Source organism: Staurois parvus, unplaced genomic scaffold (assembly GCF_062004578.1).
Source record: "Staurois parvus isolate SC_StPar_1 unplaced genomic scaffold, SC_StPar_1.0 ptg000409l, whole genome shotgun sequence".
Taxonomy (NCBI): Eukaryota; Metazoa; Chordata; class Amphibia; order Anura; family Ranidae; genus Staurois; species Staurois parvus.
This window is the reverse complement of record NW_028318205.1, coordinates 1,999,150-2,023,070: the sequence shown is the minus strand read 5'-3', so window position 1 is coordinate 2,023,070 and position 23,921 is coordinate 1,999,150. Positions and strand designations below refer to the sequence as shown.

The window sequence follows — 23,921 nt, the reverse complement described above, 5'->3', positions numbered from 1 at the left end:
ATTATACAGATCAATAAATAATTTGAAACACTTTTCTGGCATTTTGGCCATACTAGAAAGTCCTTTGCCAAATTCATGAAAGCCATGCATAAGTTTTCTTGATATTTCCGATGCATTCGACAACTTCAGGAAGCAATTCTGCAACAGATTAATGCATACTGTAGTTTACTGACCGTTACATGAATCTGTCACACATTGCACAGATGGGAGACAGATTTCTAATGAGTGTCTTCTCATTAGGACTGTGGTTTTCCTGCATTCTGATTTTTTGTCCCTGAACACATAGGGCCATGAATGCAAGTAGCAGCTTTCAACCCTGTCCAGCTGCAGCCTGCCATAGTCTTTGACAAGTAGTATTGTGGTACCTTACATCTATCCCTCTTGGGTGCACTAAAACTCCACGAGGGACATGCATGCAGCTAGATGCCCCTGTGCGCTAAGGGCCTTTAAAAGAAAATTTTCTTTCAACTTTCTTGCCTCAATTTGCTCTTCTTCAATGACCCATCATGACCATCAAGCAACCAGTATTTTCAGAATAAGATTAGCATTAGAAGCTTCTGTCTTTCTCTTTGAAAAGGTTTACTTTAGGAAAGCTTTGTGAGAGCATTGGCTGTGTGATTTGTGACGTTGCACTTATCACTTCTCTGCCAAAGAATTGCTGTATGTTTTAATCTCATTTGTTTAATCTTTTTGCTGCTATTCACTTATGTGCATGTTTTCTGTTTGTTTGCTTTTAGCATCTTCCAAGAGTATTTAGATGGAAATTGAAATAGTAAAGTCAACTTTATTTTCATTTTAGTTTAGCCTCTGGGAGGAATGATGCACATTTTTGCAGGTGTAGGCAATTATGAAATTCATTTCTGCAATCCACTCAAAGAATTTATTTGCGGCAGTGCAGATTTCGTAATGAAGTCAGTGGTGGTCCTGTGTAATGGGGTCCTTGATTCTTCATATATACATACATTACACAGAACTGTGGAAGACTTGGTGTTTTGCAGCTGCAAGGTCCTAAGTCCCTGGTCATCTGGCTGACCTAGCTGCAGTCTTGTTTCCATCAATATCCCTCCATAAGTATTTCTGCTTAATCAGACTCCCATGTCAGCCAGCTGGATCTTATCCTATATAGAAGATCAACAATCTCTTTGCTGGGGGCTCTTCTAAGTACTATGCCTAAAGTGACGATAATAATGGTTCTGTATTAACCCCTTAACACCACCTCCAAGAAGCCCTTTAAGTGGGCTTTAAAAGCTAACTGTACTTTTTTTTTTAGAAAAAAATAATAAATGCAGAATTTTTTGCAGACAAAATATGCATTTCTTATTTTTTCCTGCAGGAGTCTGGAAAGTATTGTACCTGTGATCAGTGGGATCAGGGGTGCAATGTCTCCCTTCTGCAGACAAGCTTTCACCCTGTAACCACATACAATGTCAGTCTGAAAGCTGCAAGGCTTGTGAATGAACTATGAGACAGCTCATCAGAAACCTCGACTTCATTCAGAATGACAAGCCAACAGTCGCAGAGGACAACGGTAGTTTTTAGTTCATTCACTCACGGGAAAGTGTGAAAGAATGACGCTGCCTTGTGGGCAGAGCCCCGCACGGCCCCACTGTTTTTGAATTGTGATAGCAAGTGAAAAGATCCCGCCCGCTGTCATAGGATAGGAGGGGGGATCAGGAGAACTGGCGGTAGGAGCTGGAACATGTTACATGTTCCATCCTAAATATGAATGGAACATGTAATATGTTCCAAAAGGTGAACTTAACCTTTAATACCTGGAGGTGACATGGCTTCTGTTATATGTGACATCTGGGATTGGCTCTCACAGCATTCAAGTGATTGGAAGCCGACCTTGCTGGCTGCTGATCAGAAGCCTTGACCAAGAGCTATCAGTGAATGCTTATTCAGTGTGCTGTGTGCTTGGTCTCAGCACACAAACATCCTACGCCATGAATGTATATGTATGATGGCTAGGCTTTAACTCTTTCATTGCCAGGGCCTTTTTTGTTTTTTTGCACACATTTAAAAAATTACTTCTCTCTCTGTCGATTGCATAAAACCCACAAAACATTATATATTTTCTGAACGCAAACATCCTAGAGAATATACTAGTGCAGTGGTGGGCAACCTTTTTTTTCAACTGAGCCAAATCTCACCAAAACCACGATTGAAATTTATTTTGTGAGCCACATTTTTAAAACTGAAAATACATCCCCCATATAGTAATTCATCCCCCATATAGTAATTCATCCCCCCTATAGTAATTCATTCCCCATATTGTGTCAATTCACTTACCTTTGCTCCGCGTGTTCCTCTCGCCATGTTCCCGCGCCGTTCCGGTCTTCAGGGCGGACTGTGAGAGGAGAGGAGTTCGTCACGCTGCCCCGCCTACATCCTGACAGCCAATGTTTGCCACGCTCCGCGGGATTAAACGGTCCGCCGGGCCGTATGCGGCCCGTAGTTTGCCCATTGCTGGGCTAGCTGTAGAGTCCTGACTTTTTGGGCGGCCGCCCGAGAGGAGGGAGGGGAGCGGGCGCCCGGCACACAGAAGAGCCGCATTAAAATGTGTAAAGAGCCGCATGTGGCTCGCGAGCCGCGGCTTGCCGACCACTGTACTAGTGGTAGTTGGATTTTTTTGTTACATGCTATTTGCTCAAATACAGTAAAGTTAATTTTAGGGCACATATCTTCCCGGTGTCATGTGACTATATATGATGTTCCAATGTTGAGCCTCAGGCACAAACACCATTTTGTAGTTCATTACAGTTTAAAATTTAAAAAAAAAAAGTTTTTAGTGCAGATATTTAGTATTTCTCTACTGAACTGTGACTTTACTGTGGTGCCTAAACTATCACTTATATGAACTATATAGTAGAAATAGGGCACAACAATAAGAAAGGCATGCTTGTTACATTATATATACTTGTTTGTCTTTTCAGCTGTTCCTCAGTTCACCGTTGTTCCACAAGACCGGAATGTGTTTGAAGGGCATAATATAGATTTCCATTGTGAAGCTCAAGGAAATCCACAGCCAGTAATTGCTTGGACCAAAGGAGGTAACAGGCTTCATGCAGTATTTTAAATGCAACTCAATAGCACATTGTCTAAGAAGTTAATTTTTTCTGCACTCCCTCATCAAGAAGCCACACACAGCTTAACAGTGAGACCCTTTACGTAGGCCAAGACATTACAGTGCTATTTAAATTAATAGTGTTATGACTGCTTTGAGGCTTTTCCTGTCTTTTTTTTTTTTTTTTAACACACCAGTAAGTTATCAAAAAAAGATTAAGAAGTGGATATTGCATGTGTGCTAAATCCCAGACACCGCAAACCTATCTGGCCTTATTTAACCTTTTTAATTAAAAAAAATTAAAATATGATACCCCATAAAAGGGAAAGGTCAACTTGCTCATTACACAGAACTGCACGCCAGCTGCTATGTGACTGCTAGGTGTGGAACGATGCATGTGATGGGTCCTTACATTGTATTTTAAAGGGAGTTTTAATTTTCAGTAAATATAATGGAAAATGCAGCCCAGTGGCTAAATGGTTAGCACTTCCACCTGGCAGTACTAGGGTCATTGGTTTGAATCCCAACCACTGCACTACCTGCCTGGAGTTTGCATGTTCTCCCTGTGCCTTCATGGGTTTCCTCTGGGTACTCCGGTTTCCTCCCACACTTCAAAGACATGCTGGTAGGACACACACACGCACGCACGCACGCACGTCAGGGTCCATACTATTGATTGCTGTTTATTCATTCAGTGGAACCTGCACAGGCAGCCCCATAATGCTTCCCATATATATCTGACTGTCTACATTACATAGTTTATAAGGTTTAAAAAAACACAAATCCATCTAAATCAACATGTGTGTATGTTTTGTTTTTTTTTTTTATTCTCCAGTATTTCCCTTTGCCCTTTTTCTGAAGCTGAGATGAAGGTTATTGTGATACCACTATCAGTTCTCAGTTTGATTTCAGAGCATCTGATTTGGTCACCCACATCACTGGCATTGCTGCACCATTTAAGTGATTTCGTAATGATGGGGCTTAGCTGTGGGAAAACTGGAATACAAATCCATCAACCACACATATCCTATATGCCACTGAGCAGCCAGGTACACAGTCTACACTGGGGTAAACAAATAAATCCTCTCCAGATTGAGGGAAATTCTTTTAGGTAGTTGTCACTGCAACATGTGATGTGTCCTCATTGGAAGATTTCCCATCTACTACTGTTCTCTAGTGGCAACTCAACTTGGATTTGCCCTGACTTTCAATGGTCATCAGAACAAATAGAGAGGGTGAGTCTCCCCGGCAGTTACACTCAACAAGGTAAAATCCTTGACAGAGTTGAAAACCCTTTTCTATGTTATTCAACACATTAAAAAAAAAAGTTTTAGCCTTAGATGCAGTTTTAAAGACTTAAGCTTCACATGGCCACGGTTTGTGGTTGGAAGAAAGGAAGTTTAACCTTAGATTGTAGAAAGGGTTCTTTACTGTTAGAACAGTAAAAAATTTGGTGTTCCCTCCCACAGGAAGTGGTACTAGCTGAGATTGTTAAAATATATGTAAACCATAACCTTGTAAAACAACTCATTCAGTTTAAAATAGAAATGAAAGGTAAGACATCTTTGTATAGATATGAAAAACATTATAAACACCCTTTTCCCTCCCCCCCCCCTTTTTTTTTTTTTTAATAAGTGATCACTTTCCCTCTGTTCTCAGCTGCATAGACCTGGGGGAGGAGAATCAGCAGTACACTGATCTTCCCAGTGAATGGCTGCGCAGAAAGTGGGGAGGGGTTGTGTCAGTTGACGTCTGATCATTAGAGGAGAGCAGGCACAGTTCCCAGCACAGCTAGAGAACTGACCACACTGTGCTCTCATGCCTAGTTTGGTCAGTTTTTTAAAAATAGGAAAGCAAAGGGACTGTCGGGAACACCAGGGATTTCAAACAAAAGCAATACAAAGAGAATAAGATGCTTTTTCATGCAAGTACATTTACAGCAGGCACGTATCAGGAATATGAAATGATGGGTTTACATCTTTATTAACAGCTTCAAAAATTGTAGATGTCTTCCTCAGAAAGTGGAATACACAGGGCTGTGGGAATTGTTGGAGAATAAAAATCACAGGTTAATTTGAAAGGCCCTGTGTTTTTTTCAACCTTATAAACTATATAACCTAGGGCAGTCAGATATGAAAATGTTTAGTCCTGGTTAGACACATGGACACTAGACTTAGTATTTGCAGCTCTGAAAGAACTGAACACTACATAAATTGTAGGGTGTTTCATATAGGGTCTTGCAGACAGAAGAGTTAACTGGTTTCAGAGCAGCTGGAGGAGAGGCGGTCTGTACCAGTCTCCAGTTCTCACCCACCCAGAACTAATGATACTTCCAAGCACCTTGACAGTGGCTTAAATCTGTTTATATAAGCACAGTATGTGCAATATGTTAACGTTTAAAGTCATCAGGGGAACTAGTTTGTCTCCCTGCCCAATAGAAGTCTTTGCTGCTAAATGCACATGCATGGACATTGGACGAAGGGGAGCAATGTAAATATTGCTATGGCTCCCAGCACAAGTTCTAAGTATAGAGCTTTGAGAGGGGAGTGCGGGCTACATACTGTATGCTTAGGGAGGTGAGAGTAAAAGGTTGAGGAAACATGGTGAGAAAATGACTTTCCCTTTTTGTTCCCAGTGTTAGATCGACTGCACTGTGCAATGTACATGATCTCAAAATGCATTTTACTTTGTTATAAGAAAAACATCCCTGGATGAAATGTCTGTGAAATATGTTATGTATTCTGAACAGTTTAAAAAACTTTGTTGCAAACTACTGTACTTGCCCTGTTGGGCCACTCTTTAATTATTCTTCTGTCTTATCTTAGCTGTCAGTGACAGTTGGTTTTCTGTTTCTTGGGAATTAACCTCAGGATTTTACAGAATGTTCTTAGGATTATTACTGTATCGTGTTCTTTTTCTTATTCTTCATTCAAGCCTAATCCCTCTGAGATTAGTATCAAATAAATGACTAAGAATTGTTTATTTGATTATATTCTTTGTGATTATTGGGTAATAAATCTGTGCTCTGTTAGGAAACCCTCTATCTGTTGACAGAAGACATCAGGTCTTGTCTTCTGGGACATTGAGGATTCTTCGTGTGGCATTGCATGACCAAGGCCAATATGAGTGTCAAGCTGTAAACATCGTTGGGTCTAAGAGCTTCTCAGCACATCTGACTGTACAGGCCAGAGGTAAGTGTCCTCATGAATCCCCATGTCCTGCTCCTGCTTCTCTGCACTCTGTTGAATAGGAATGAAATCCCGGCCTGTGTGTTCTAGTGGCATACAGCCAGCTCTCTGTAACCCTAACTAGTGATCTGAATACAGTGTTAAAGTGAAACTCAACATTTGCGTCTCAAACACAATAGCAAAAAGCTATGAGATTTTCTATTTGTGTGCTCATTTCACTGGGATAAATAATATATTTAGTATTTGGATAGACTCAACATCAGCTTTTTTATTTTATCTCCTAAGAATCTAGATTTGCAGATCCATATGATTATGGTCTTAAGTTAATTGTTCCATATTCTGTGCTGTTTCTCTATTGAGGCCAGCGCCAGCATAAGGCTTAGGGTGCCAGGATGGGGGGGGGGGGGTTAGAGTTTAAGGTGATGCCACCTGTACCTATACAGTATGTGCAGCTTCCCTGAAGTAGGTATTTATCCATGAGACCGACCGCATTTATGCATACCTGTGAGCTGACTACCAAGAGCCCTGGATCTTGTACTACTGATTGGGACCTGAGACTCCTGGTTCCTGATCACCTGATCACTGAGATTGGCTATCACAGTGTTCAGTCACTGTGCAGCCTGCCCGTGTTTACCTTCTCCTCTGTATCCTATGTATACATACAGGATACATTATAAAATACATTGTAACTTTCTTTCCTTGTGGGGAGAAAATGTTGTCAAACACAAAAGTGTGAAAAAAATAAAAAATAGCTAGATCAAGGGTTGGTCGAGGTCAGTGCCAGGGTTAGTGTTTGGGATCAAGATAAGGAACAAAGGCTGGGGGTCAATGGTCAGGGTTAGTATATTTTGGGTAGCAAAATGCACCTGAACATAAATCCTTGCACTGATTAGCAGTCAGTGCATGGTTCCAGAAGGGCACAGGAAAGTGTAGAATCGTGAAACAAAGTAAATATAACCAAGTTTGCATAGCACTTATTTTGCAAATAAAAATTAGAAGATTTGGTGTCTTGTGCTTCTTTTCAGTCATAGAGCCCAACTCCAGGCTCTCCAACGCCTCTAATCTCTGTACATAACTTTTTTCCAACGTTGCCCAGTGGAGTTACAGTTCCTTGTTATCCTCCTTCTCCAGTGGTAGGTAGATCCTAAATACTGCAGAGAGTAATGACATGAAAAGGATGTCGGCTTCACCCTTGTCCTGGATTCAAGACAAGAGAATGCTGCCATGATGCTCCGGGCTCACAGAAAGTGGGCTGTATGACCGTGGGCATCACTAAACCCAAAAGGCAAGGATCACTACGTCAGTGAGTGGGGGTGTGTGTTAATCTGCAGGGGACAGCACCGATCAGAGATGGAGATCGGAGCTTCTTTTTTTTTTTTTTTTAATTATTATTAATATTTAATCAAATGATAGAATCTCTTGCGCTCACAGTAAAGTCCCAAAGAGTCCCAAAACAACTGCTACTAATAGCTAAAATTGCAAATTCATAGGGGAAGAAATGCAAAAAAGGTTATTAATCAAGTACTTATCCCTAAGGACAATGTTCCAAGGGTGACCGTTTGGTGTGATGATGGCTCAAGATTATAGGTCTGAGAAATCCGCAGTTTGTAGTGGAAGTCATTTCAGGAAGAATGGCGGGATGCGGAGATTGATAGATGAATGAATCCAGCTTGGCACAACAGATCAGGGAAGGATCCTCAGCAGCGTGTGAAACACAGAGTAGCCGGAGCACAGGAGACAGTAAAAACACAGTATCATTTTATTTAAAACAGATATTCACACTTACATTCAGGTATATGAGGTGCAGCTTGAACATGGAGGGAAGGCCAGTGTGTAGATATATACAGATTGTTCAGGTGGGCAATAGCTGTCAAACTTATGGAGAGAGCAGGACCCTCCAGTGAAATTAAACCGCAGCGGCGTCTCAGCTGCCCTCAATGAACCGGCAAGCACCAAGGAATGAAAAAAGGGGTGTGTACATTGCATCTCAAAGGCTCCTCCTTTTTCTGGTACAACCTACAAAAGAATGAAGCTCCGGGAAAATGCATTTTTTAAAGCAAACCTTTCCACCCTTCAAACTAGGTTAAGTGGGATACAGCAGCATGTACTTTTCAGCCACTTCAGGTCACCTTCAAACTACCGAAATCCCCATGCCCACCTCAGTGCATACCTCTCCTTGGCAGGAGGAACCTCCCATGGTGTCCACATACTTGGTGTGGAAGGAAGATCTCCCTATAAACTTAAAAGGAGCCGTTCTTCACTTTGCGAGGCAGCCACTACCACAAACAATTTTGCCCTTGATTGGGGTGGTTCTATGTTAGATCATTTTAAGGGGCTATGGAGGGACCTTTTTTGTTTTTTTTGTAGTTGTAGTATAGCAGGTAATCTATTCCAGTTTATCTATTGTGTGAGATGGAAAAACAATACTTAAAATTCTAAACTTCTAGAATAGATGTAAAGCATAAGCTTGTGAATGTCTGCATGTATGCTCACATAGCTCGGTCTGCACTTGAAGAGGTCACTTTTTCTGCAAGCCATAGACGGAGCAAAATTCTTTCTTGCAGCCACTGGTTGCAGAAAACAAATTTGCTCGATTCCCCCATCAACACAGACAGTGTTGATAGGAGAATCCTTCCCGCGGACCCATTGTGTTTGATTGATCAACATGGGTACATTCAGCCTGCCCATACATGGTTCAAATCTCGACTGCTTCCTGCTGAACTGGCTGGGATTCAGACAGTCTATAGCCTGCTTAAGTTTGGAGTAGATTCTCATTGGTTGGTTGACGCATGGGTTTTGCATGTTGGGGACTCAACTAAAATTATTGCCCTGGATTCCCAGCATCACTCACTTCCCCCTCTTTAGTAAGGAGGGCAGAGTTGGGGACATGTCTAATCTCTCTACACAGTCCCAGACTGATGTAAGGATCTTCAAAAAAGTGCAGATTAAGCATTGGCTGAACTGACCCTGTATTTATTTTCATTATCAGTTATGCGGTATCTAGTGTTTTTGTGAGCCCAAGGTATTTTGTAAATGGCAGTGATATATTGTGAGCCTGAATTTCCTACTCTTGATTTTGGCAGGGTCTCTCTCAGAAGCTGGCTGGCCAGCCAAGTTTTTGTTTTGTGGAATAAGTGTGGATTTTCTAAAAGACATAAATAATTGTTATTACTATTTACTACATGCTGAACACTATACTATAAAGTATAGCTCAAAGCTTTAGAACAGAGGTAGGCAACCTTAAAAGACTTGGAGGTCTACAGTGAGGATAATATTTCTTTGATCCCTTGCAGATTTTGTAAGTTTGCCCACTTACAAATAATGAAGATTCTATAGTTTTTATCACAGGTATATTTTAAATGATAGAGATGGAATAACAACCAAGAATATAGAAAAAACACATGATACAAATGTTATAAATTAAGCTGCAGTTCAGTGAGTAAAATAAATATTTGATCCCCTACCAATTAACAATAATTCTGGCTCCCATAGTCTGGCTATGTGCTCATGTGAAACAGATTAGTTCTGTCAACTTAGGAAGATGTTCCTAATGACTACTCGTTATGTGTATAAAAGACATATGTCCACAGAATCTTTCTTCCGTTCAAACATCACCAGCATGGGGATTGGGCTGTCAAAGGATGCCCGGGACAACGTTGTAGACCTGCACAAGGCTGGAATGGGCTACAAGACCATCAGCAAGAAGCTTGGTGAGAAGGAGACAACTGTTGGAGCGATTATTTGAAAATGGAAGAAATACAGAATAACCATCAATCACCTTCGGTTTGGAGCTCCATGCAAGATTTAGCCTCATTCTGGGAAGGATGATCATGAGAAAAGTGAGGGATCAGCCCAGAACTACACGGGAGGAGCTTGTGAATGATCTCAAGGCAGTTAGGACCACAGTCACTAAATAAACGATTGGTAACACAATACGCCGCCATTGGTTGAAATCCTGCAGCACCCACAAGGTCCCCCTCCTCAAGAAGGCACATGTACAGGCCCATCTGATGTTTGCCAATGAACATCTAAATGATTCAGAAAAGGATTGGGATAAAGTGCTGTGGTCAGATGAGACCAAATTTGAGCTCTTTGGCATTAATTCGACTCGCCATGTTTGGAGGAAGGAAAATGCTGACTATGACCCTAAGAACACCATTCCTACAATCAAGCACGGAGGTGGAAACATTATGCTTCAGGGCTGTTTCTCTGCTAAAGGTACAGGCCGACTTTACCGCATTGAGGGGCCAATGGACAGGGCCATGTATTTTAAAATCTTGGATGAGAACCTTCTTCCCTCAGCCAGAACACTGAAGATGGGTCATACATGGGTCTTCCAGCACAACAATGACCAAAAACATAAAAGGCAACAAAGGAGTGGCTCAAGAAGAAGCACATTAAGGTCATGGAGTGACCTAGCCAGTCTCCATCCTATAGAAAATTTATGGAGGGAGCTAAAACTTCTGAGTAATAGTCAAAAAGCCTTAGGAATTTAGAGAAGATCTGCAGGGGATCAAATAATTATTTTCCCCACTGTACCTGAACAACATGGGAGAAGTAAAGATCACTGGGCACAGTGTCGCCTACTCATATCTGATTATTGAATAACAGTACTACCATGTCACAATCGCGTGCATTGTACGGCAATCATGGGTTTAAATCAGGTGGTGAGGAGGCAATATATCGCCACCTCACCACCTGTAAAAAACACGCTTGGAATGCTTTTCAGAGGAACAGCAGTGCCTGCTGCACTCGTGAATGTTTCCATAGTTGCATTTGTCAGCGGCATCCTTAGGGCTCGTTCACACGTAAAGTTGGGGGAGGGGTTAAAACTCTGCGGTTGCGTTGTGTTTTACCACCCCAAATCCCTGCCCTCTTTCGCTGCTGCCTCCTTTAGCAGCCAGAGGTGTACACATGCTGCAGCAGGAATTAAACCCCCTGTCGGTTTTGGTGGATGCAACTGTCTGCCAATCGCAACCCATTTAAGCAAGTGGGGCAGAACACTCTCATTCACTTAAATGGGTCATGCTTGGCAGGTGCTACACCCACAAATCATGACAGGGTGTATAACTTCTGCTGTGGTTGCAACATGTGTACACCCTTGTTCTCTGCAACTAAAGGGGGTGCGGTTGTGGCGAGGTCTTGACTATGGGGTTTTACCACTATCCCAAATTGCAAATGTAAATTAACTCTTACTGTTCTGAACTCCCTATAAGGCTGCTTGCTTTCCACATGAGTGCATCTGCAACTTTCCTAGGTTAGCTGCACTTTGCCATAGACGTCTATTGTATTCTGCAGGTGTGATGCATTTTTTGAAAACTCACCAAAACTCCTGCATTCAGGAGTTTTGGTGCACTTTCAGAAAGTGCACCAAACCCACAGGATATAATAGAAGTCTATGGCTAAGCACAGATAGCCTACAGGAAAGCTGTAGGTACACTGGACTGCACCCATGGTGTGGGAAAACCGCCAAGCATCAGTGTGAAAGCATCCGAATACTATGGTGCTTGCTTCACACTGACTTGAATATCTCTTATCTCTTCTTTCCTCTACTGGCACCACTCTGGAGACTGCTAGACGGGATAAGAGGTAGAGTGCAGTTGGTATCACTCCGCATGGGACTGAAGGCAGCACTACAGAGGAGGCATCTGCTCTTGCTCCCAACTACAGTTCCAACTTTACAAGTAGTCCCTCTGCATTGCACTCTTCATGCTCTGGGATGGTGGGTCAGTAAGCCCACACTAAAGTCTACCAGTCACCTCGACACAATCTACTGGCAGATCGCAATTTACGGGCTGCTGACCCACGCTTTAGAGGATATGCAATTTCTGAGTAGATCCTGTGGGACTGTTTGACAAAACCTCCATTTAATAAGCTTTAGTTTAATTGCATTTCTGCATTGCAAGGGGGATAAAATTAGATATTTGAGCCTTGCAGTAGCTTCTGTCCTAGGATCTAGTTTCCCTACCTGCATTTTTTAATGGATGAGCATAATGTGGATTTTTCGGGAAATTTATCAACTTCAACGTACAGCAAAAATGTGGTGCTTTCAGAGCCGGGTTCACACCATGCCTGTACAGGATTGCAGTGCACGTTCCTGTGCAATTAAGACTGCGTGTAAAATGCACCCCGTTTGCGATATGCAGCGGGTGTCAATACCATGTTAATGAAATCCCAATCACAGGTCGCAAATGCAGATCATTTGCCCGCACTGAATGACATGGTACTTTTGTACATTGAGTTTTAAAAAAGTGCATGTGCTACATTTGGTGCAGTGCAATTTTAGCCCATTCAAAATGAATGGGCTGACATCACAGTACACAGAACTGTATGTGAATTGCACAGGAACATACAGTGTGTTCCTGTGCAAATCATGTGTGGGCATGGTGTGAACCAGCCCTTAATTTTTTTTTGCCTAGGAGTTCTCAAGAAGTAGCAGGGTTACAGGATCACATAGAGAGAATCTCGTGGGTCTTAACATCAGCCAACCAAGTGGTGCAGTTAACTGGATGTTCTTTAGTATATGCTATATGGTTAAAAGTTTGTGAACACCTGATATCACACCTTCCAAATTGAGTTCAGTTACTTGTGTAACTACTTACGTGAAGGATAGTGTTAATGCTACAAAATGTGAAGACATTTTAAACAACTGTGCCTTTTTAGCTTTATGGCAATAGTTTGGGCAAGGCCCTTTCTGTTCCAGCATGACTGTGTCCCTGCTCAGAAAGCCAGGTCAATAAAGAGGTTTGGTGTTTAGAAATTGAAGTACCCTATTGAGCACCTTTTTGCACAAATTAGATTGCAATCCTGGTCTTCCTGTCCAGCCTCAGTACTTATCAAATTTTGTTTTGGCCAAATGGGCACACTTTAGAATCTTGTGGAAAGCCTTCACAGAAGAGCACAGGCTATTGCCACAAAGGGGAGGTCAACTCAATATTAATGCCATTAGTTTAGAAAGGGATGTCCAACAAGTCCATGAAATTGTGATGGTCAGGTGTTCAGAAGCTTTTGAAATATAGTGTACTTACACTAAGCCAATACAAAAGTTAGTTAGTATTAGAGCGTATCAGCCTTTTATGGATCACTGAATGCTGTTTTGCTTTTGTTATCCTATGCTTATTTCAGTTACTCCGGTCTTTGCTACTGTGCCCAATGACATGACGACAGAAGTTGGCACCGAAGTTCAGATTCCTTGTAGTTCCCAAGGGGACCCTCTGCCAGTGATAACATGGAATAAGGTAGCTTCTGGCAAATGTGCTGCTAATGTATTTACCCCACTGCATTGCTGTAAGTTTTTAACACAAATCAAAGTGTTACTAAAGCCAGGACCCTGCATTCACTATATCTGGTCTGCCACAGTACACACAACATGGAAATGCAATTATTTTAGTAAATATAAACTGCTAAATACCTTTTCTCATCAGCAGTTTGAGCAGTCTTGTGACTTCTATCAGTGTCCAGCCGAGTACATATTAAAGTTTGTAGGAGGAGTTTTCATTTTGCCCTAGTAGGATGCAGAACCCTGACCTCTGTCTGGACAGTGATGATTGGCCCTGTGCTGATCACATGCACTCTCCTCTAGCTCTCTAGAAATACACACCAAACTGAGCATGTGCAGAGTGACTCCAGACAATATGTCTTATCAGGAGATAAGAGGGGGACACTGGAAGAAGCGGGGGGATTAGAGAAGTCAGGATTATACAGCGTTTTTACACAATGCGGAGGATTAACCCCATAGGTTCCTCAATGAGTATAAAAAGCATGTTTTACTGCATATACAGACTGATTTTACTGTTGTGGGTTTAGTAACACTTTAATGTATGATTTATTGAACAATGAAATCTTTTATATTTATTCTATTTTTTTTTTTACAGACAGTTAGATGCTATATAAAATAACATAGAAGTACTAGGTAAAATAAATTGAAGATTACATGTGGTAGATGGCAGTTAAAAAAGGAAGACTATAGTAAGAGATTTAAATACTAATGACCATATAGCAGGTTCCCTATTGAATTTTTGGAAAAAGAAGTTGTGATGGAATACCTGTCACCCCGATTAAGTGATTCCATCAGAGGACCGCTTCCTCACTGCTGGTACCCAGGAACAAGGTATTTTAGCTGGGCATTGCACCCAAGATTAGATGAGACTAGCTTGGTGCAAACTGGAACACTTTATTGAACAGGAACACAGGTTTTTATATACTTCAGAAATAGGGGCAGTCCCCACATGAATAATAAAACAAATATTACACTTTGGGATAAACAGCCCACATATTAGGTAAGAGCTTGATCACATTATTGTAAACAGTACAGTGTTCTAATTAACAGTAAGATAATCAACAGCCAGGCAATGCTTTGATTAATCAGGGAGCCCACCAAGACAGTCTGGCCTACATAGGAATACATTGAACTGAGACCAATGTTACGAGCTCTTTCAAAGAACATGTATAGTTCCAAATAAAAACAAACCAGGAATAGTCTTTAGGGCAGATGCAAGAAAACAGTCACTCAAAAATGTCACAGGAAGGGAAATATAACAATAACGGGGGGGGGGAGAATGTGGCAGAAGAGGTCCCTGCAGCCAGTGTCTGTGACAGAAATGTAAGCCCTTTAACTCCAAAACATTTGCCTTATATTTGGTGTTTACATCTTGGATACTTGTTTGTTCTGAATGTGACATTTAACTGTGTGCGGCTTTAATTTCCAGCTGTGGGAACATAAGTGATTTTTATCTGATCCCTTGTTCCTGATTAGATGACGGTGTGCTAAACCCTCCCTTCTGAAAAATGGCTAACTTATCCAATCCACAAAGAGCAGTGTAGTATTTTTATTAAAGCAGGAACTCATCCACCTTCCTCCTCATCTTGTGAGCGGGCCACATATAAAAGCAGAGAGTCACAAGTATGTGGTTGACATTTCTTCATGCACTCTCCACACCATATTGCTCAGGACATTGCTGTTGACATTTCAGCAGTGCATATCCATCCATCATTCTGCCCAGTGTTTGGGCAGAATGATGTGCTTGACACTGCCTGCACAGTCGGTGGAACTACAGAAATGGAAGTCATAGCCACTGACCCAAAACTGGAAGTTATCTAATGCTCAAAAAAAATGTCAGACGTGACTGTTTTTATCTCTTCTCAGTGGGTTTGCCAATTGCAGGCAGTGGCAAGGGGTAGGATGGCTATGGAGAAGGGGGTAGCATAGAGAGTGTACAGGGAAACGTTGATTGAGGTAGGTGTGGTGACTGTCCAAAAAGTAAAAAATACCTCAGACACTGACTTCCATCCAATTTCTGTAGGCAAAAGTGACATTGCTGTGTCTCACTGCTGCCTACATTGAAAGCAGAGTGTTGCAGATTGTGCAGGAGCGCACTCTATGCGGATTTTAAGTAGTCTGCTTTCTTAGTAGGCAACAGTAAGGCAAAATGACATCCCCAGCGCCTACTCAGTCAGGGAGACTAAATATTTTTTGCATATTCTACTTAAGGAGTTTTAGCTTTTGTTTTATTGTAATCTGAGGAAAATCTGAAAAAAAAAAAAACAAAACAAAGTACACGCAATGTACATACAATAGGAATTAGACTAGATTGTCAAGATTTATAATTGAGTTCTTGCTTCTGCAAGAGAGACCAACTAAAACATCCAATTGGCTAATCATACCATGAGTCCAAGACCTTACTTGGACCTGCTGCTACACAATTACATAATTACAGGTCCATGATGACTGAGTGCATGATCGAGCCAGAGGCACTCACATACAAACATCAAAAGCAATCCTTACCTCTTTGATAAAGGTTTCTTTTGATGTGTGCATGTGAGTGTCTCTGACTCAATTCATTAAACCTGTCGATCATGAAAGCAAGCTGCGTGGATCCATCTATTTGGTGTGATTAGACTGTCATGATTGTGTTTGCCATAATAGTGTACATATGTTTGGATTGATGACTGGTGTGGGATAACATGTAGTAATTGTATAAAAACTGTTGCAGGATGGAATACAGATTACTGAGAGTGGAAAGTTTCACATCAATCGTCAAGGATTGACTATTCGAGATGCTGGCCCAGCAGACCAAGGTCGATATGAATGTGTGGCCAGAAATAACATTGGATATTCTTCAGTGAGCATGGTGCTGACTGTAACAGGTGAGAATATGAAAGGATTTATTCAGTAAGTGTTATAATCTCTCAAAGATAACCTAGCAGCAGATTGGCAGGACCGCCTTGCTTTGGTCCAAAACAAAGCTCAAGCATAATAAACTTAGATTTTGAAGCAAGTGGGGAGAATGCCAGAGCTTTACATGGAACCAGGGATGGTCAGCCCACCCCTAGAACTAGTTCTACCCAGTTCAGTTGATTGTTTAAGAACAAAAAAGAGCTGGAAGAATTTCTAAATGCACAGACCTAGCTATAATAACACCAGAGATTGCTAATCCTGGCAATATCTGATTACCTTAGGCATCAGGAAGGAATTTTTTTCCCTGTTGGAGCAGATTGGGCCATGCTTTATGGGCTCATTTACACTAGCTGTAGGCCTCTGAGAAGCAATCTATGGTGGGCTGCTTTTCAGAGAAAGTTTGATAAGCGGTGAAGAGGCGGGGTTTTTTTTTGCCTCCTCACTGCCTGTTTTAACCATTAAAAGCCCACACCACCATGTGGGACTATTCCATTTACTTGAATAGGTCATATTCAACAGGTTGTACTGACTGCCGAATGCAATGGGGGGGGGGGGGGGGGGGATTGGGGTTGGTAAAAAAATGCAGTTTAACCACCTGTTTTTACTATTTTCCCCCACCATGCCAACCACTAGTGTGAACTAGACCTAAGGGGTTTTTGTTTGCCTTCCTGTAGATCAACTGTGGGTGTATGTGGGTTCTGTTTTCAATTTAATTTTGGTATGTTGGTTATAAAAACAACATTAATATATTTTTAACAACATTAATAGTGACTAACAGAAAAATGGAAACATCCGTTTGTATTCTTAAAAAAAAAAAAAAAAAAAAAATCTGACAGGAGTCTAGGACATGGAATTGTGACCATGATGTAAGATATTCTCTGCTGGTGCCACCTTTATTCCAGTTTCACTGTTTAGACTGTAGGTTAAATGAGGAGCCTTGTCCTGCAGTAGTCAAAGCATATGCAAAGCTAAGGTTTTTTTTGGCTTTACATACATTTTAAGATTGTGTAGATTTTCTGTAGTGGCATTTAAACTTTAGGCCCCATTCATACTTGGGCCATTTCTGATTAGATGCAGGAGACCCAGTGGGAGTTAGCTGCAGATAGGAAGCCCCATTGAAAACAATAAGAGACTGACAGCTTCCTCAGCTATTCATTGCCACTCACATGTAATCACTTATGGAGCGATTACCTGCAAATGATTGGCCCTAGTCGCAGACAGTCTGAGGCGTGAAATACTAGACCTTTTGATGTTTCCTTCATGTTTTACTAATCATTGTGTTATATCCTCCCTTTTGTAGTGCCGGAGGTCAGCCGTACTGGAGACCCCTTTGTTACTGCATCAATTAATGAAGCTATTGCAACCGTTGATAGGGCCATAAACTCAACAAGATCACATTTGTTTGATGGGTAATGGAAATTTGAGTTGAATACTGCTAAAAAATATTTTATATCTGCTGAGTCAAAGTGATTGTGATCATTTTTACATACACTGTTTAGTTGTTATGCACATTTACAGTATAAAGCAACTGGACATTGTGTATATTTTTGGACATTCCTGGGTGTGAGTAATCATGTATAACGCATTTGCAAAGCTTTCAGCCACCTTCAAGCAGCTTTTCATGAATCTGGTAAATCACCGTTCCACTACAGTTTAAGAAGAATAAATACAAATCTTAAAGGAGAGGTGTGGGTTATGCAGAAATCAGACCTTCATACTTACCTACTTGCTGCAGCATCTGTGTTGATGCAGCTGTCCAATGCCTGCTCTGAGACCAAGAACTGAGCAATCACATGACTGATGATTGCTCAATTCTTGGTCTGCTCTGAGTGGAGAGTAGTGACTGTCAATCACTGCTGCTGCTTCAGCACTTAAGCAGGCCATACATGGGTCGAATTCCAAACGATTTTCCAATCGAAAACATCATTCATTCTGTAATCTGATGGTACCACCAATTATTTAAAAAATCGGTCGTTTTTCACAAATTTTCCAGCATGCCCGATAAACGAAATGGGGAGGAACCATGAAAATCGGCCGGTGCCATTGCCCCACTAACAGAGCGAAAATTGGTTGATTATTCTTGCGTCTGATTTTCGAATGAAAAATCGTTCGAAAATCAACACATGTATGGCTGGCCTTACTGGAGGGCTGGGCTGGAAAGGGTGTCGGTGTGGCTGTCTCTGACTCTCAGCTGCATACTTAAAGGCGGAACCAACTGTCATTCAGGCAGTGGCATGGATCCTGACACTATTGTTGGTATCCTTCCAGAGTCTGGCTCAGGTCTGCCCTATCAACCGATAGCAGGCAACTGTTCACTATCAGCTGACTCTGGGTCACCAAAGTGCACTCCTGTGATCCACAAGAGAAGTATGGCTTTGGTCATTCTTCTCTTTTAAGGAGTGTAATGACTGTCACTATAAACAAGCTGCTACAGGCTCCTGTAGGCTTCAGTAAGCTTTGGCATAACTTAAAACTTGATGAATGCCTTGTGAAGCCTTCTAGCTGCTTATTTAAAGTGAGAGTCCATACTGCCACCAAAATCTGTATTAACCTTCCCAAACTGGCATTGTGTGGCATTCTTGAAGCTTTAAAAGCTTCAAGAAAACTGAAGCTGGCTGAAAGCTTTGCAAATACAGTGTAAAAGCTTGCTTGACACATTGTTCTAATGTATGTACAAGGCCAGAATAGCCAAGCTTGGTTAATCACAGATGCAGTGGAAAATGAAGATATGGTAGAGTAGTAGAGATGTGGCAGGTAGTGAAAGCCTGCTTTCACTTAGCCCAAACGTCATAAAATAAGCAAAGTTTATTTTTGTTGTATTTTTGATCAGCCCTGATCCACTGCTGCTATAGGCACACTTGTAAAATACCTTATAGTAATCCAGTTCTCGTTTACTTTGCATATCTCAAAAGATGTTTTTTAAGATTAGAAACATTTCATAAATGTTGGATGTCTGATATACGCAGGCTAATGCCACCTATTTTAAAGGAGAAATACACAAATGTAATCATAAGATATGCTGCAACAAAGGTTTGTTTAAATGAGGGTGTTGTTTTTGATAAATTCTTTTATTGACTTTGTGTATAGTTTGCAGGCGGGGCAGAGTATTTTCTGAATGACCTGATCAGGTATAACAGAATGTCCTTATTTAAACTCAAGGCTAACAAGAAACACAGTAGGCTAATTCCAGTTTAGCATTCGTGTGGATGAATAATGAGATACATACAAGAACTATGGTATTTCTGAGGCTGTGCAGCACATTTCTAGTTTCAATTGATACTCTTGTACCACACTAGTTCAGCAAGCTTGCTAGCATGGATGATTGCTGCTCAACATTCTTAAACATGTTGCTCTTTGGTGTAATGCACTGATGTAAAATAACTTTTTTTTTTTTTTTGTTGCTTCTTTTATGCAAGTCGCCCACGTTCTCCGAATGATCTTCTGGCCCTATTCAGATATCCCCGGGATCCTTACACAGTGGAACAAGCCAGAGCAGGGGAGATATTTGAAAGGACTCTTCAGCTCATACAAGAACACGTACAGAATGGCTTGATGGTTGATTTAAATGGGACAAGTAAGTATGTATTTCTGTGAAATGAAACATTTAATTAAAGTACTTCCTGATCAAAAGTTAGTCAGTAATTGCTAATTCACACCACTACAGCTCTGGCCTTGTTTTAAAGGGTCAATAAATTCAATACTTGATATCAAGGCAGAATACCTAAATAGGTATGTCAGCTTGTCTTTCTACTTCTTTGTTTAAAGTGAAATCACCCTAAAAAAAAAAGTCACAGATTAGAGTCAGAATTTTAAATCAACTATTGTGTTGCAGTATTTTATTATTCAACAATTGTAGTGGATAAAGCTTCACAGCTTTGTTAGCAGACATTTACATACTAACAATAGGCTACTGCAAGTAGTGTCCCCACCGAGAACTTCATATTGAAGTAAGCCCCCAAGTGTATCCTAACTCAAGTTTCCAGTTTTTTTTAATTCCAGCAAATATTATCCTTTTTTTTTTTTTTTTTGTGTATATATGGGGTTGTTTGATGATCAGTTCACTCCAGACTAGTATTTTGATTTACCCATAGCAACCACTCAGCAACTATTAGCACTTATATGACTTGTAATCATTTTGTACCTCATCCTTGCATCACTCTAACTTTCTGTGGTTCCAAACATTGATTATTTATATTAAACAAATCCTTGAATGAGGTAAACTCCTAATAGCCTGTACAGTTGTTTGCAAATTCATCTAGATATTTCATTAACTGAAATGTATTATTTTTATTTTTTTAGGCTACCATTACAATGATCTGGTTTCTCCTCATTATCTTAACCTGATTGCCAATCTCTCAGGTTGTAGAGCCCATCGAAGGATAAATAATTGCTCCAACATGTGTTTTCACCAAAAATACAGAACACATGATGGCACCTGCAATAACCTTCAGCACCCAATGTGGGGAGCATCATTGACAGCCTTTGAGCGTTTACTGAAATCCGTATATGAGAATGGCTTCAATTTGCCAAGAGGCGTATACAATAGATTATATAATGGATATCCCCTTCCTTTTCCTCGTACGGTTTCAACCACTTTGATTGGAACTCATACTATAACTCCGGATGAGCAGTTTACTCACATGTTAATGCAGTGGGGACAGTTCCTTGACCATGACCTGGACTCTACAGTAGTTGCCTTGAGTCAGGCTAGATTTTCTGATGGCCAGGATTGCAGTGTGGTCTGCACAAATGATGCACCTTGTTTTCCTCTCACAATTCCACCAAACGACCCAAGAGTGAGGAATGGTGCTCGTTGTATGTTCTTTGTCCGATCTAGTCCTGTTTGTGGAAGTGGAATGACCTCCTTGTTAATGAATTCTGTTTATCCCCGGGAGCAGATGAACCAGTTGACTTCCTACATTGATGCCTCCAATGTATATGGAAGCTCTGACCATGAATCTCAGGAGATCAGAGATTCAGCAAGTCATCGGGGCCTCTTAAAACAAGGCATTGTTCAAAGATCTGGAAAACCACTCCTTCCTTTCGCCACTGGGCCTCCCACTGAATGCATGAGGGATGAAAATGAGAGTCCCATTCCGTGCTTTTTAGCTGGTGACTTTAGAGCTAATGAGCAACTCGGTCTAACCAGCATGCATACACTCTGGTTTAGAGAACATAATAGAATTGCTGCAGAATTGCTGAGACTGAACCCACAGTGGGATGGTGATACAATTTACCACGAAGCTCGTAAAATAGTGGGAGCTGAAATGCAGCACATAACCTATGCTCATTGGCTGCCAAAGATTTTTGGAGACTTTGGCATGAAAATGCTTGGTGATTACAAGGGATATGACCCTAATATCAATGCCGGTGTTTTGAATGAGTTTGCTACAGCTGCTTTTAGATTTGGTCACACCCTCATAAATCCTATTCTTTACAGATTGGATGAAAAGTTTGAGCCAATTCCTCAAGGACATTTACCCCTACACAGGGCTTTCTTCTCTCCCTATAGGATTGTAAATGAAGGGGGAATAGATCCACTCCTTCGAGGTCTTTTTGGGGTTGCTGGGAAAATGCGGGTTCCATCCCAGCTGTTAAATACTGAGCTGACAGAGAAGCTTTTCTCAATGGCACACGCCGTAGCCTTAGACTTGGCAGCCATCAACATCCAGAGGGGACGTGACCATGGAATTCCACCTTACCATGACTTTAGAGTATACTGCAATCTTTCTTCAGCAAACACCTTTGAAGATCTAAGGAATGAAATCAAGAATCCAGATATAATTGAAACATTAAGAAGGTACATTTTAACTATATTAGCTCTGTTCAGTTGTCATAGATGATATAAAACATACAGTTAAAGTGTTTTGCTTTTTTGTTCCCATTGATGGTGGTTGAACAGATTTTATTGTAGGAATCTTTTGGCTGTTTAGACATATGGAAAGACTCAGGACTCCATCAATTTAGTTCCAGTATGTTTCAGTTAACTAGTTTGCTCAATACTAGTTCTCTACTGCATGGTTAATATCATAACAAAGAGCATTTTTCATGAAGACTTAAAATGGCATATTATAGTCACAAAGATGTCAGGCTATGGACATGTAAGTCTTTATAAATTCTTAATAAGCAGCACATGGTCTTTAAATAAGGTCCTTAGTGAGTTCCATAGGAGCAAACACTATGGAACAATTAATTCACAAAGTATACCATAGAATCAGTCAAGTCATTCAGGTTGAGTCTTGAGCTCTGATCTCCCGGAGCTCTTGGTAAGTATTTATGTTGGAGATTAGAATGCTGCAAGACTGTCAAATAACTACTGTAACCAGGTAGCAGAATAGGCTGAGCTGAGTATGATACTCATACTGCTTGTGCTGTAAATTTTGAAGATGAATTGCTCCACATCACTGTCAGCTTCAAATGTTAGGACTTGTTTTAAAGCTTATTTACTGCTTGTTAAGAAAACATACATACATGTAAATTAGAAAAGGTAATGACAGAGGGCCAAATGCATGTCTTACTGTTTCAAAAGTACAAAAGTAACATTTTGACTTACAATTGTACCTAGAAAATGTGTGGGCACAGGAGAGGTTGTTATTTTCAGATTTCTGCATTCACACAGCAGACTCAGAGCTATAAACATCTGTGGAGTTTAGCCTGCCTTGTGTGGCATGCCAGTACTGCAGTGGTTTAGAGATCAGGTTTCCTGAGTGAATCAGCGAGAGATTTGGTTTGGTTCCAAGATTACCAGTGACTGGCAGAGCTGTTCTGTAGATTGTAGACAGCAGAACTGGTGAATCTGCAGGGTACAGATTCTCCATGTGACAGACAATTGACAAGGATCAGTGCATGTGTTAAAATACAACTAATGGCTCCTGTATGAGTCTAAAAAAGTACCAAATCCATCAAGTGATGGGGGGGGGGGGGTGTTAGCCAGTTAGCCATTCTTTGAATCAGCAGTGACAATCCTGCCAGCCACGCCTACTGCAACAAACTTTTATTCCACTGTAGTGCAAGCAGGAGCAGCCTACATAAGAGTGGCAACTCTGCTCTGAGTGCAATAGCAATACAGCACCATTGCCACCTCATCACAGGAAGCTGCTTTAGGTGGACTTCACTGGCAGGATAAACAGTTATTAGTGGGACTATGCAGGGGGACTAAAGGAGAACTGTAAGTGCCAGTGTACATATTAAGTGCTGTAGCACATGTTTATTAACAGGAGGCTATAATTCTACCTTAATACTTCTACCTTCTGACTGGTAACTATGCGGTAATTTGAGGTGAAGCAATAATTCATTAGAAACAAAGGCTTTAAGTGAGTGACTATTGCATGTGAAAAATATATCATCCTATGTGGTTTCTTGGCATGTGAATTGATGCTATAATTATCATGTGGTAAAATAAACACATTTTACTCCTTCAGAAAATACTAGTTGCTTGGTTGTTGTACTTACCCGGGAGTTATAATATCTTCTGCTATGTTCATCGCAG

At 41.0% G+C, this 23,921-nt stretch overlaps 1 protein-coding gene across 3 annotated transcripts in view; it reads left to right on the top strand.

The window, feature by feature from the left end:
* PXDN (peroxidasin) overlaps positions 1 to 23,921 on the top strand; it is a 176,903-nt gene that overhangs the window by 131,495 nt on the left and 21,487 nt on the right. For all 3 annotated transcript variants that reach the window (XM_089686709.1, XM_089686708.1, XM_089686710.1), the window contains 7 exons: positions 2,937 to 3,053; positions 6,100 to 6,258; positions 13,381 to 13,493; positions 16,248 to 16,401; positions 17,733 to 17,841; positions 19,849 to 20,006; positions 20,732 to 22,232. In XM_089686709.1, the coding sequence (XP_089542835.1) occupies positions 2,937 to 3,053; positions 6,100 to 6,258; positions 13,381 to 13,493; positions 16,248 to 16,401; positions 17,733 to 17,841; positions 19,849 to 20,006; positions 20,732 to 22,232 (2,311 nt within the window). The remainder of the gene's footprint in view (positions 1 to 2,936; positions 3,054 to 6,099; positions 6,259 to 13,380; positions 13,494 to 16,247; positions 16,402 to 17,732; positions 17,842 to 19,848; positions 20,007 to 20,731; positions 22,233 to 23,921) is intronic.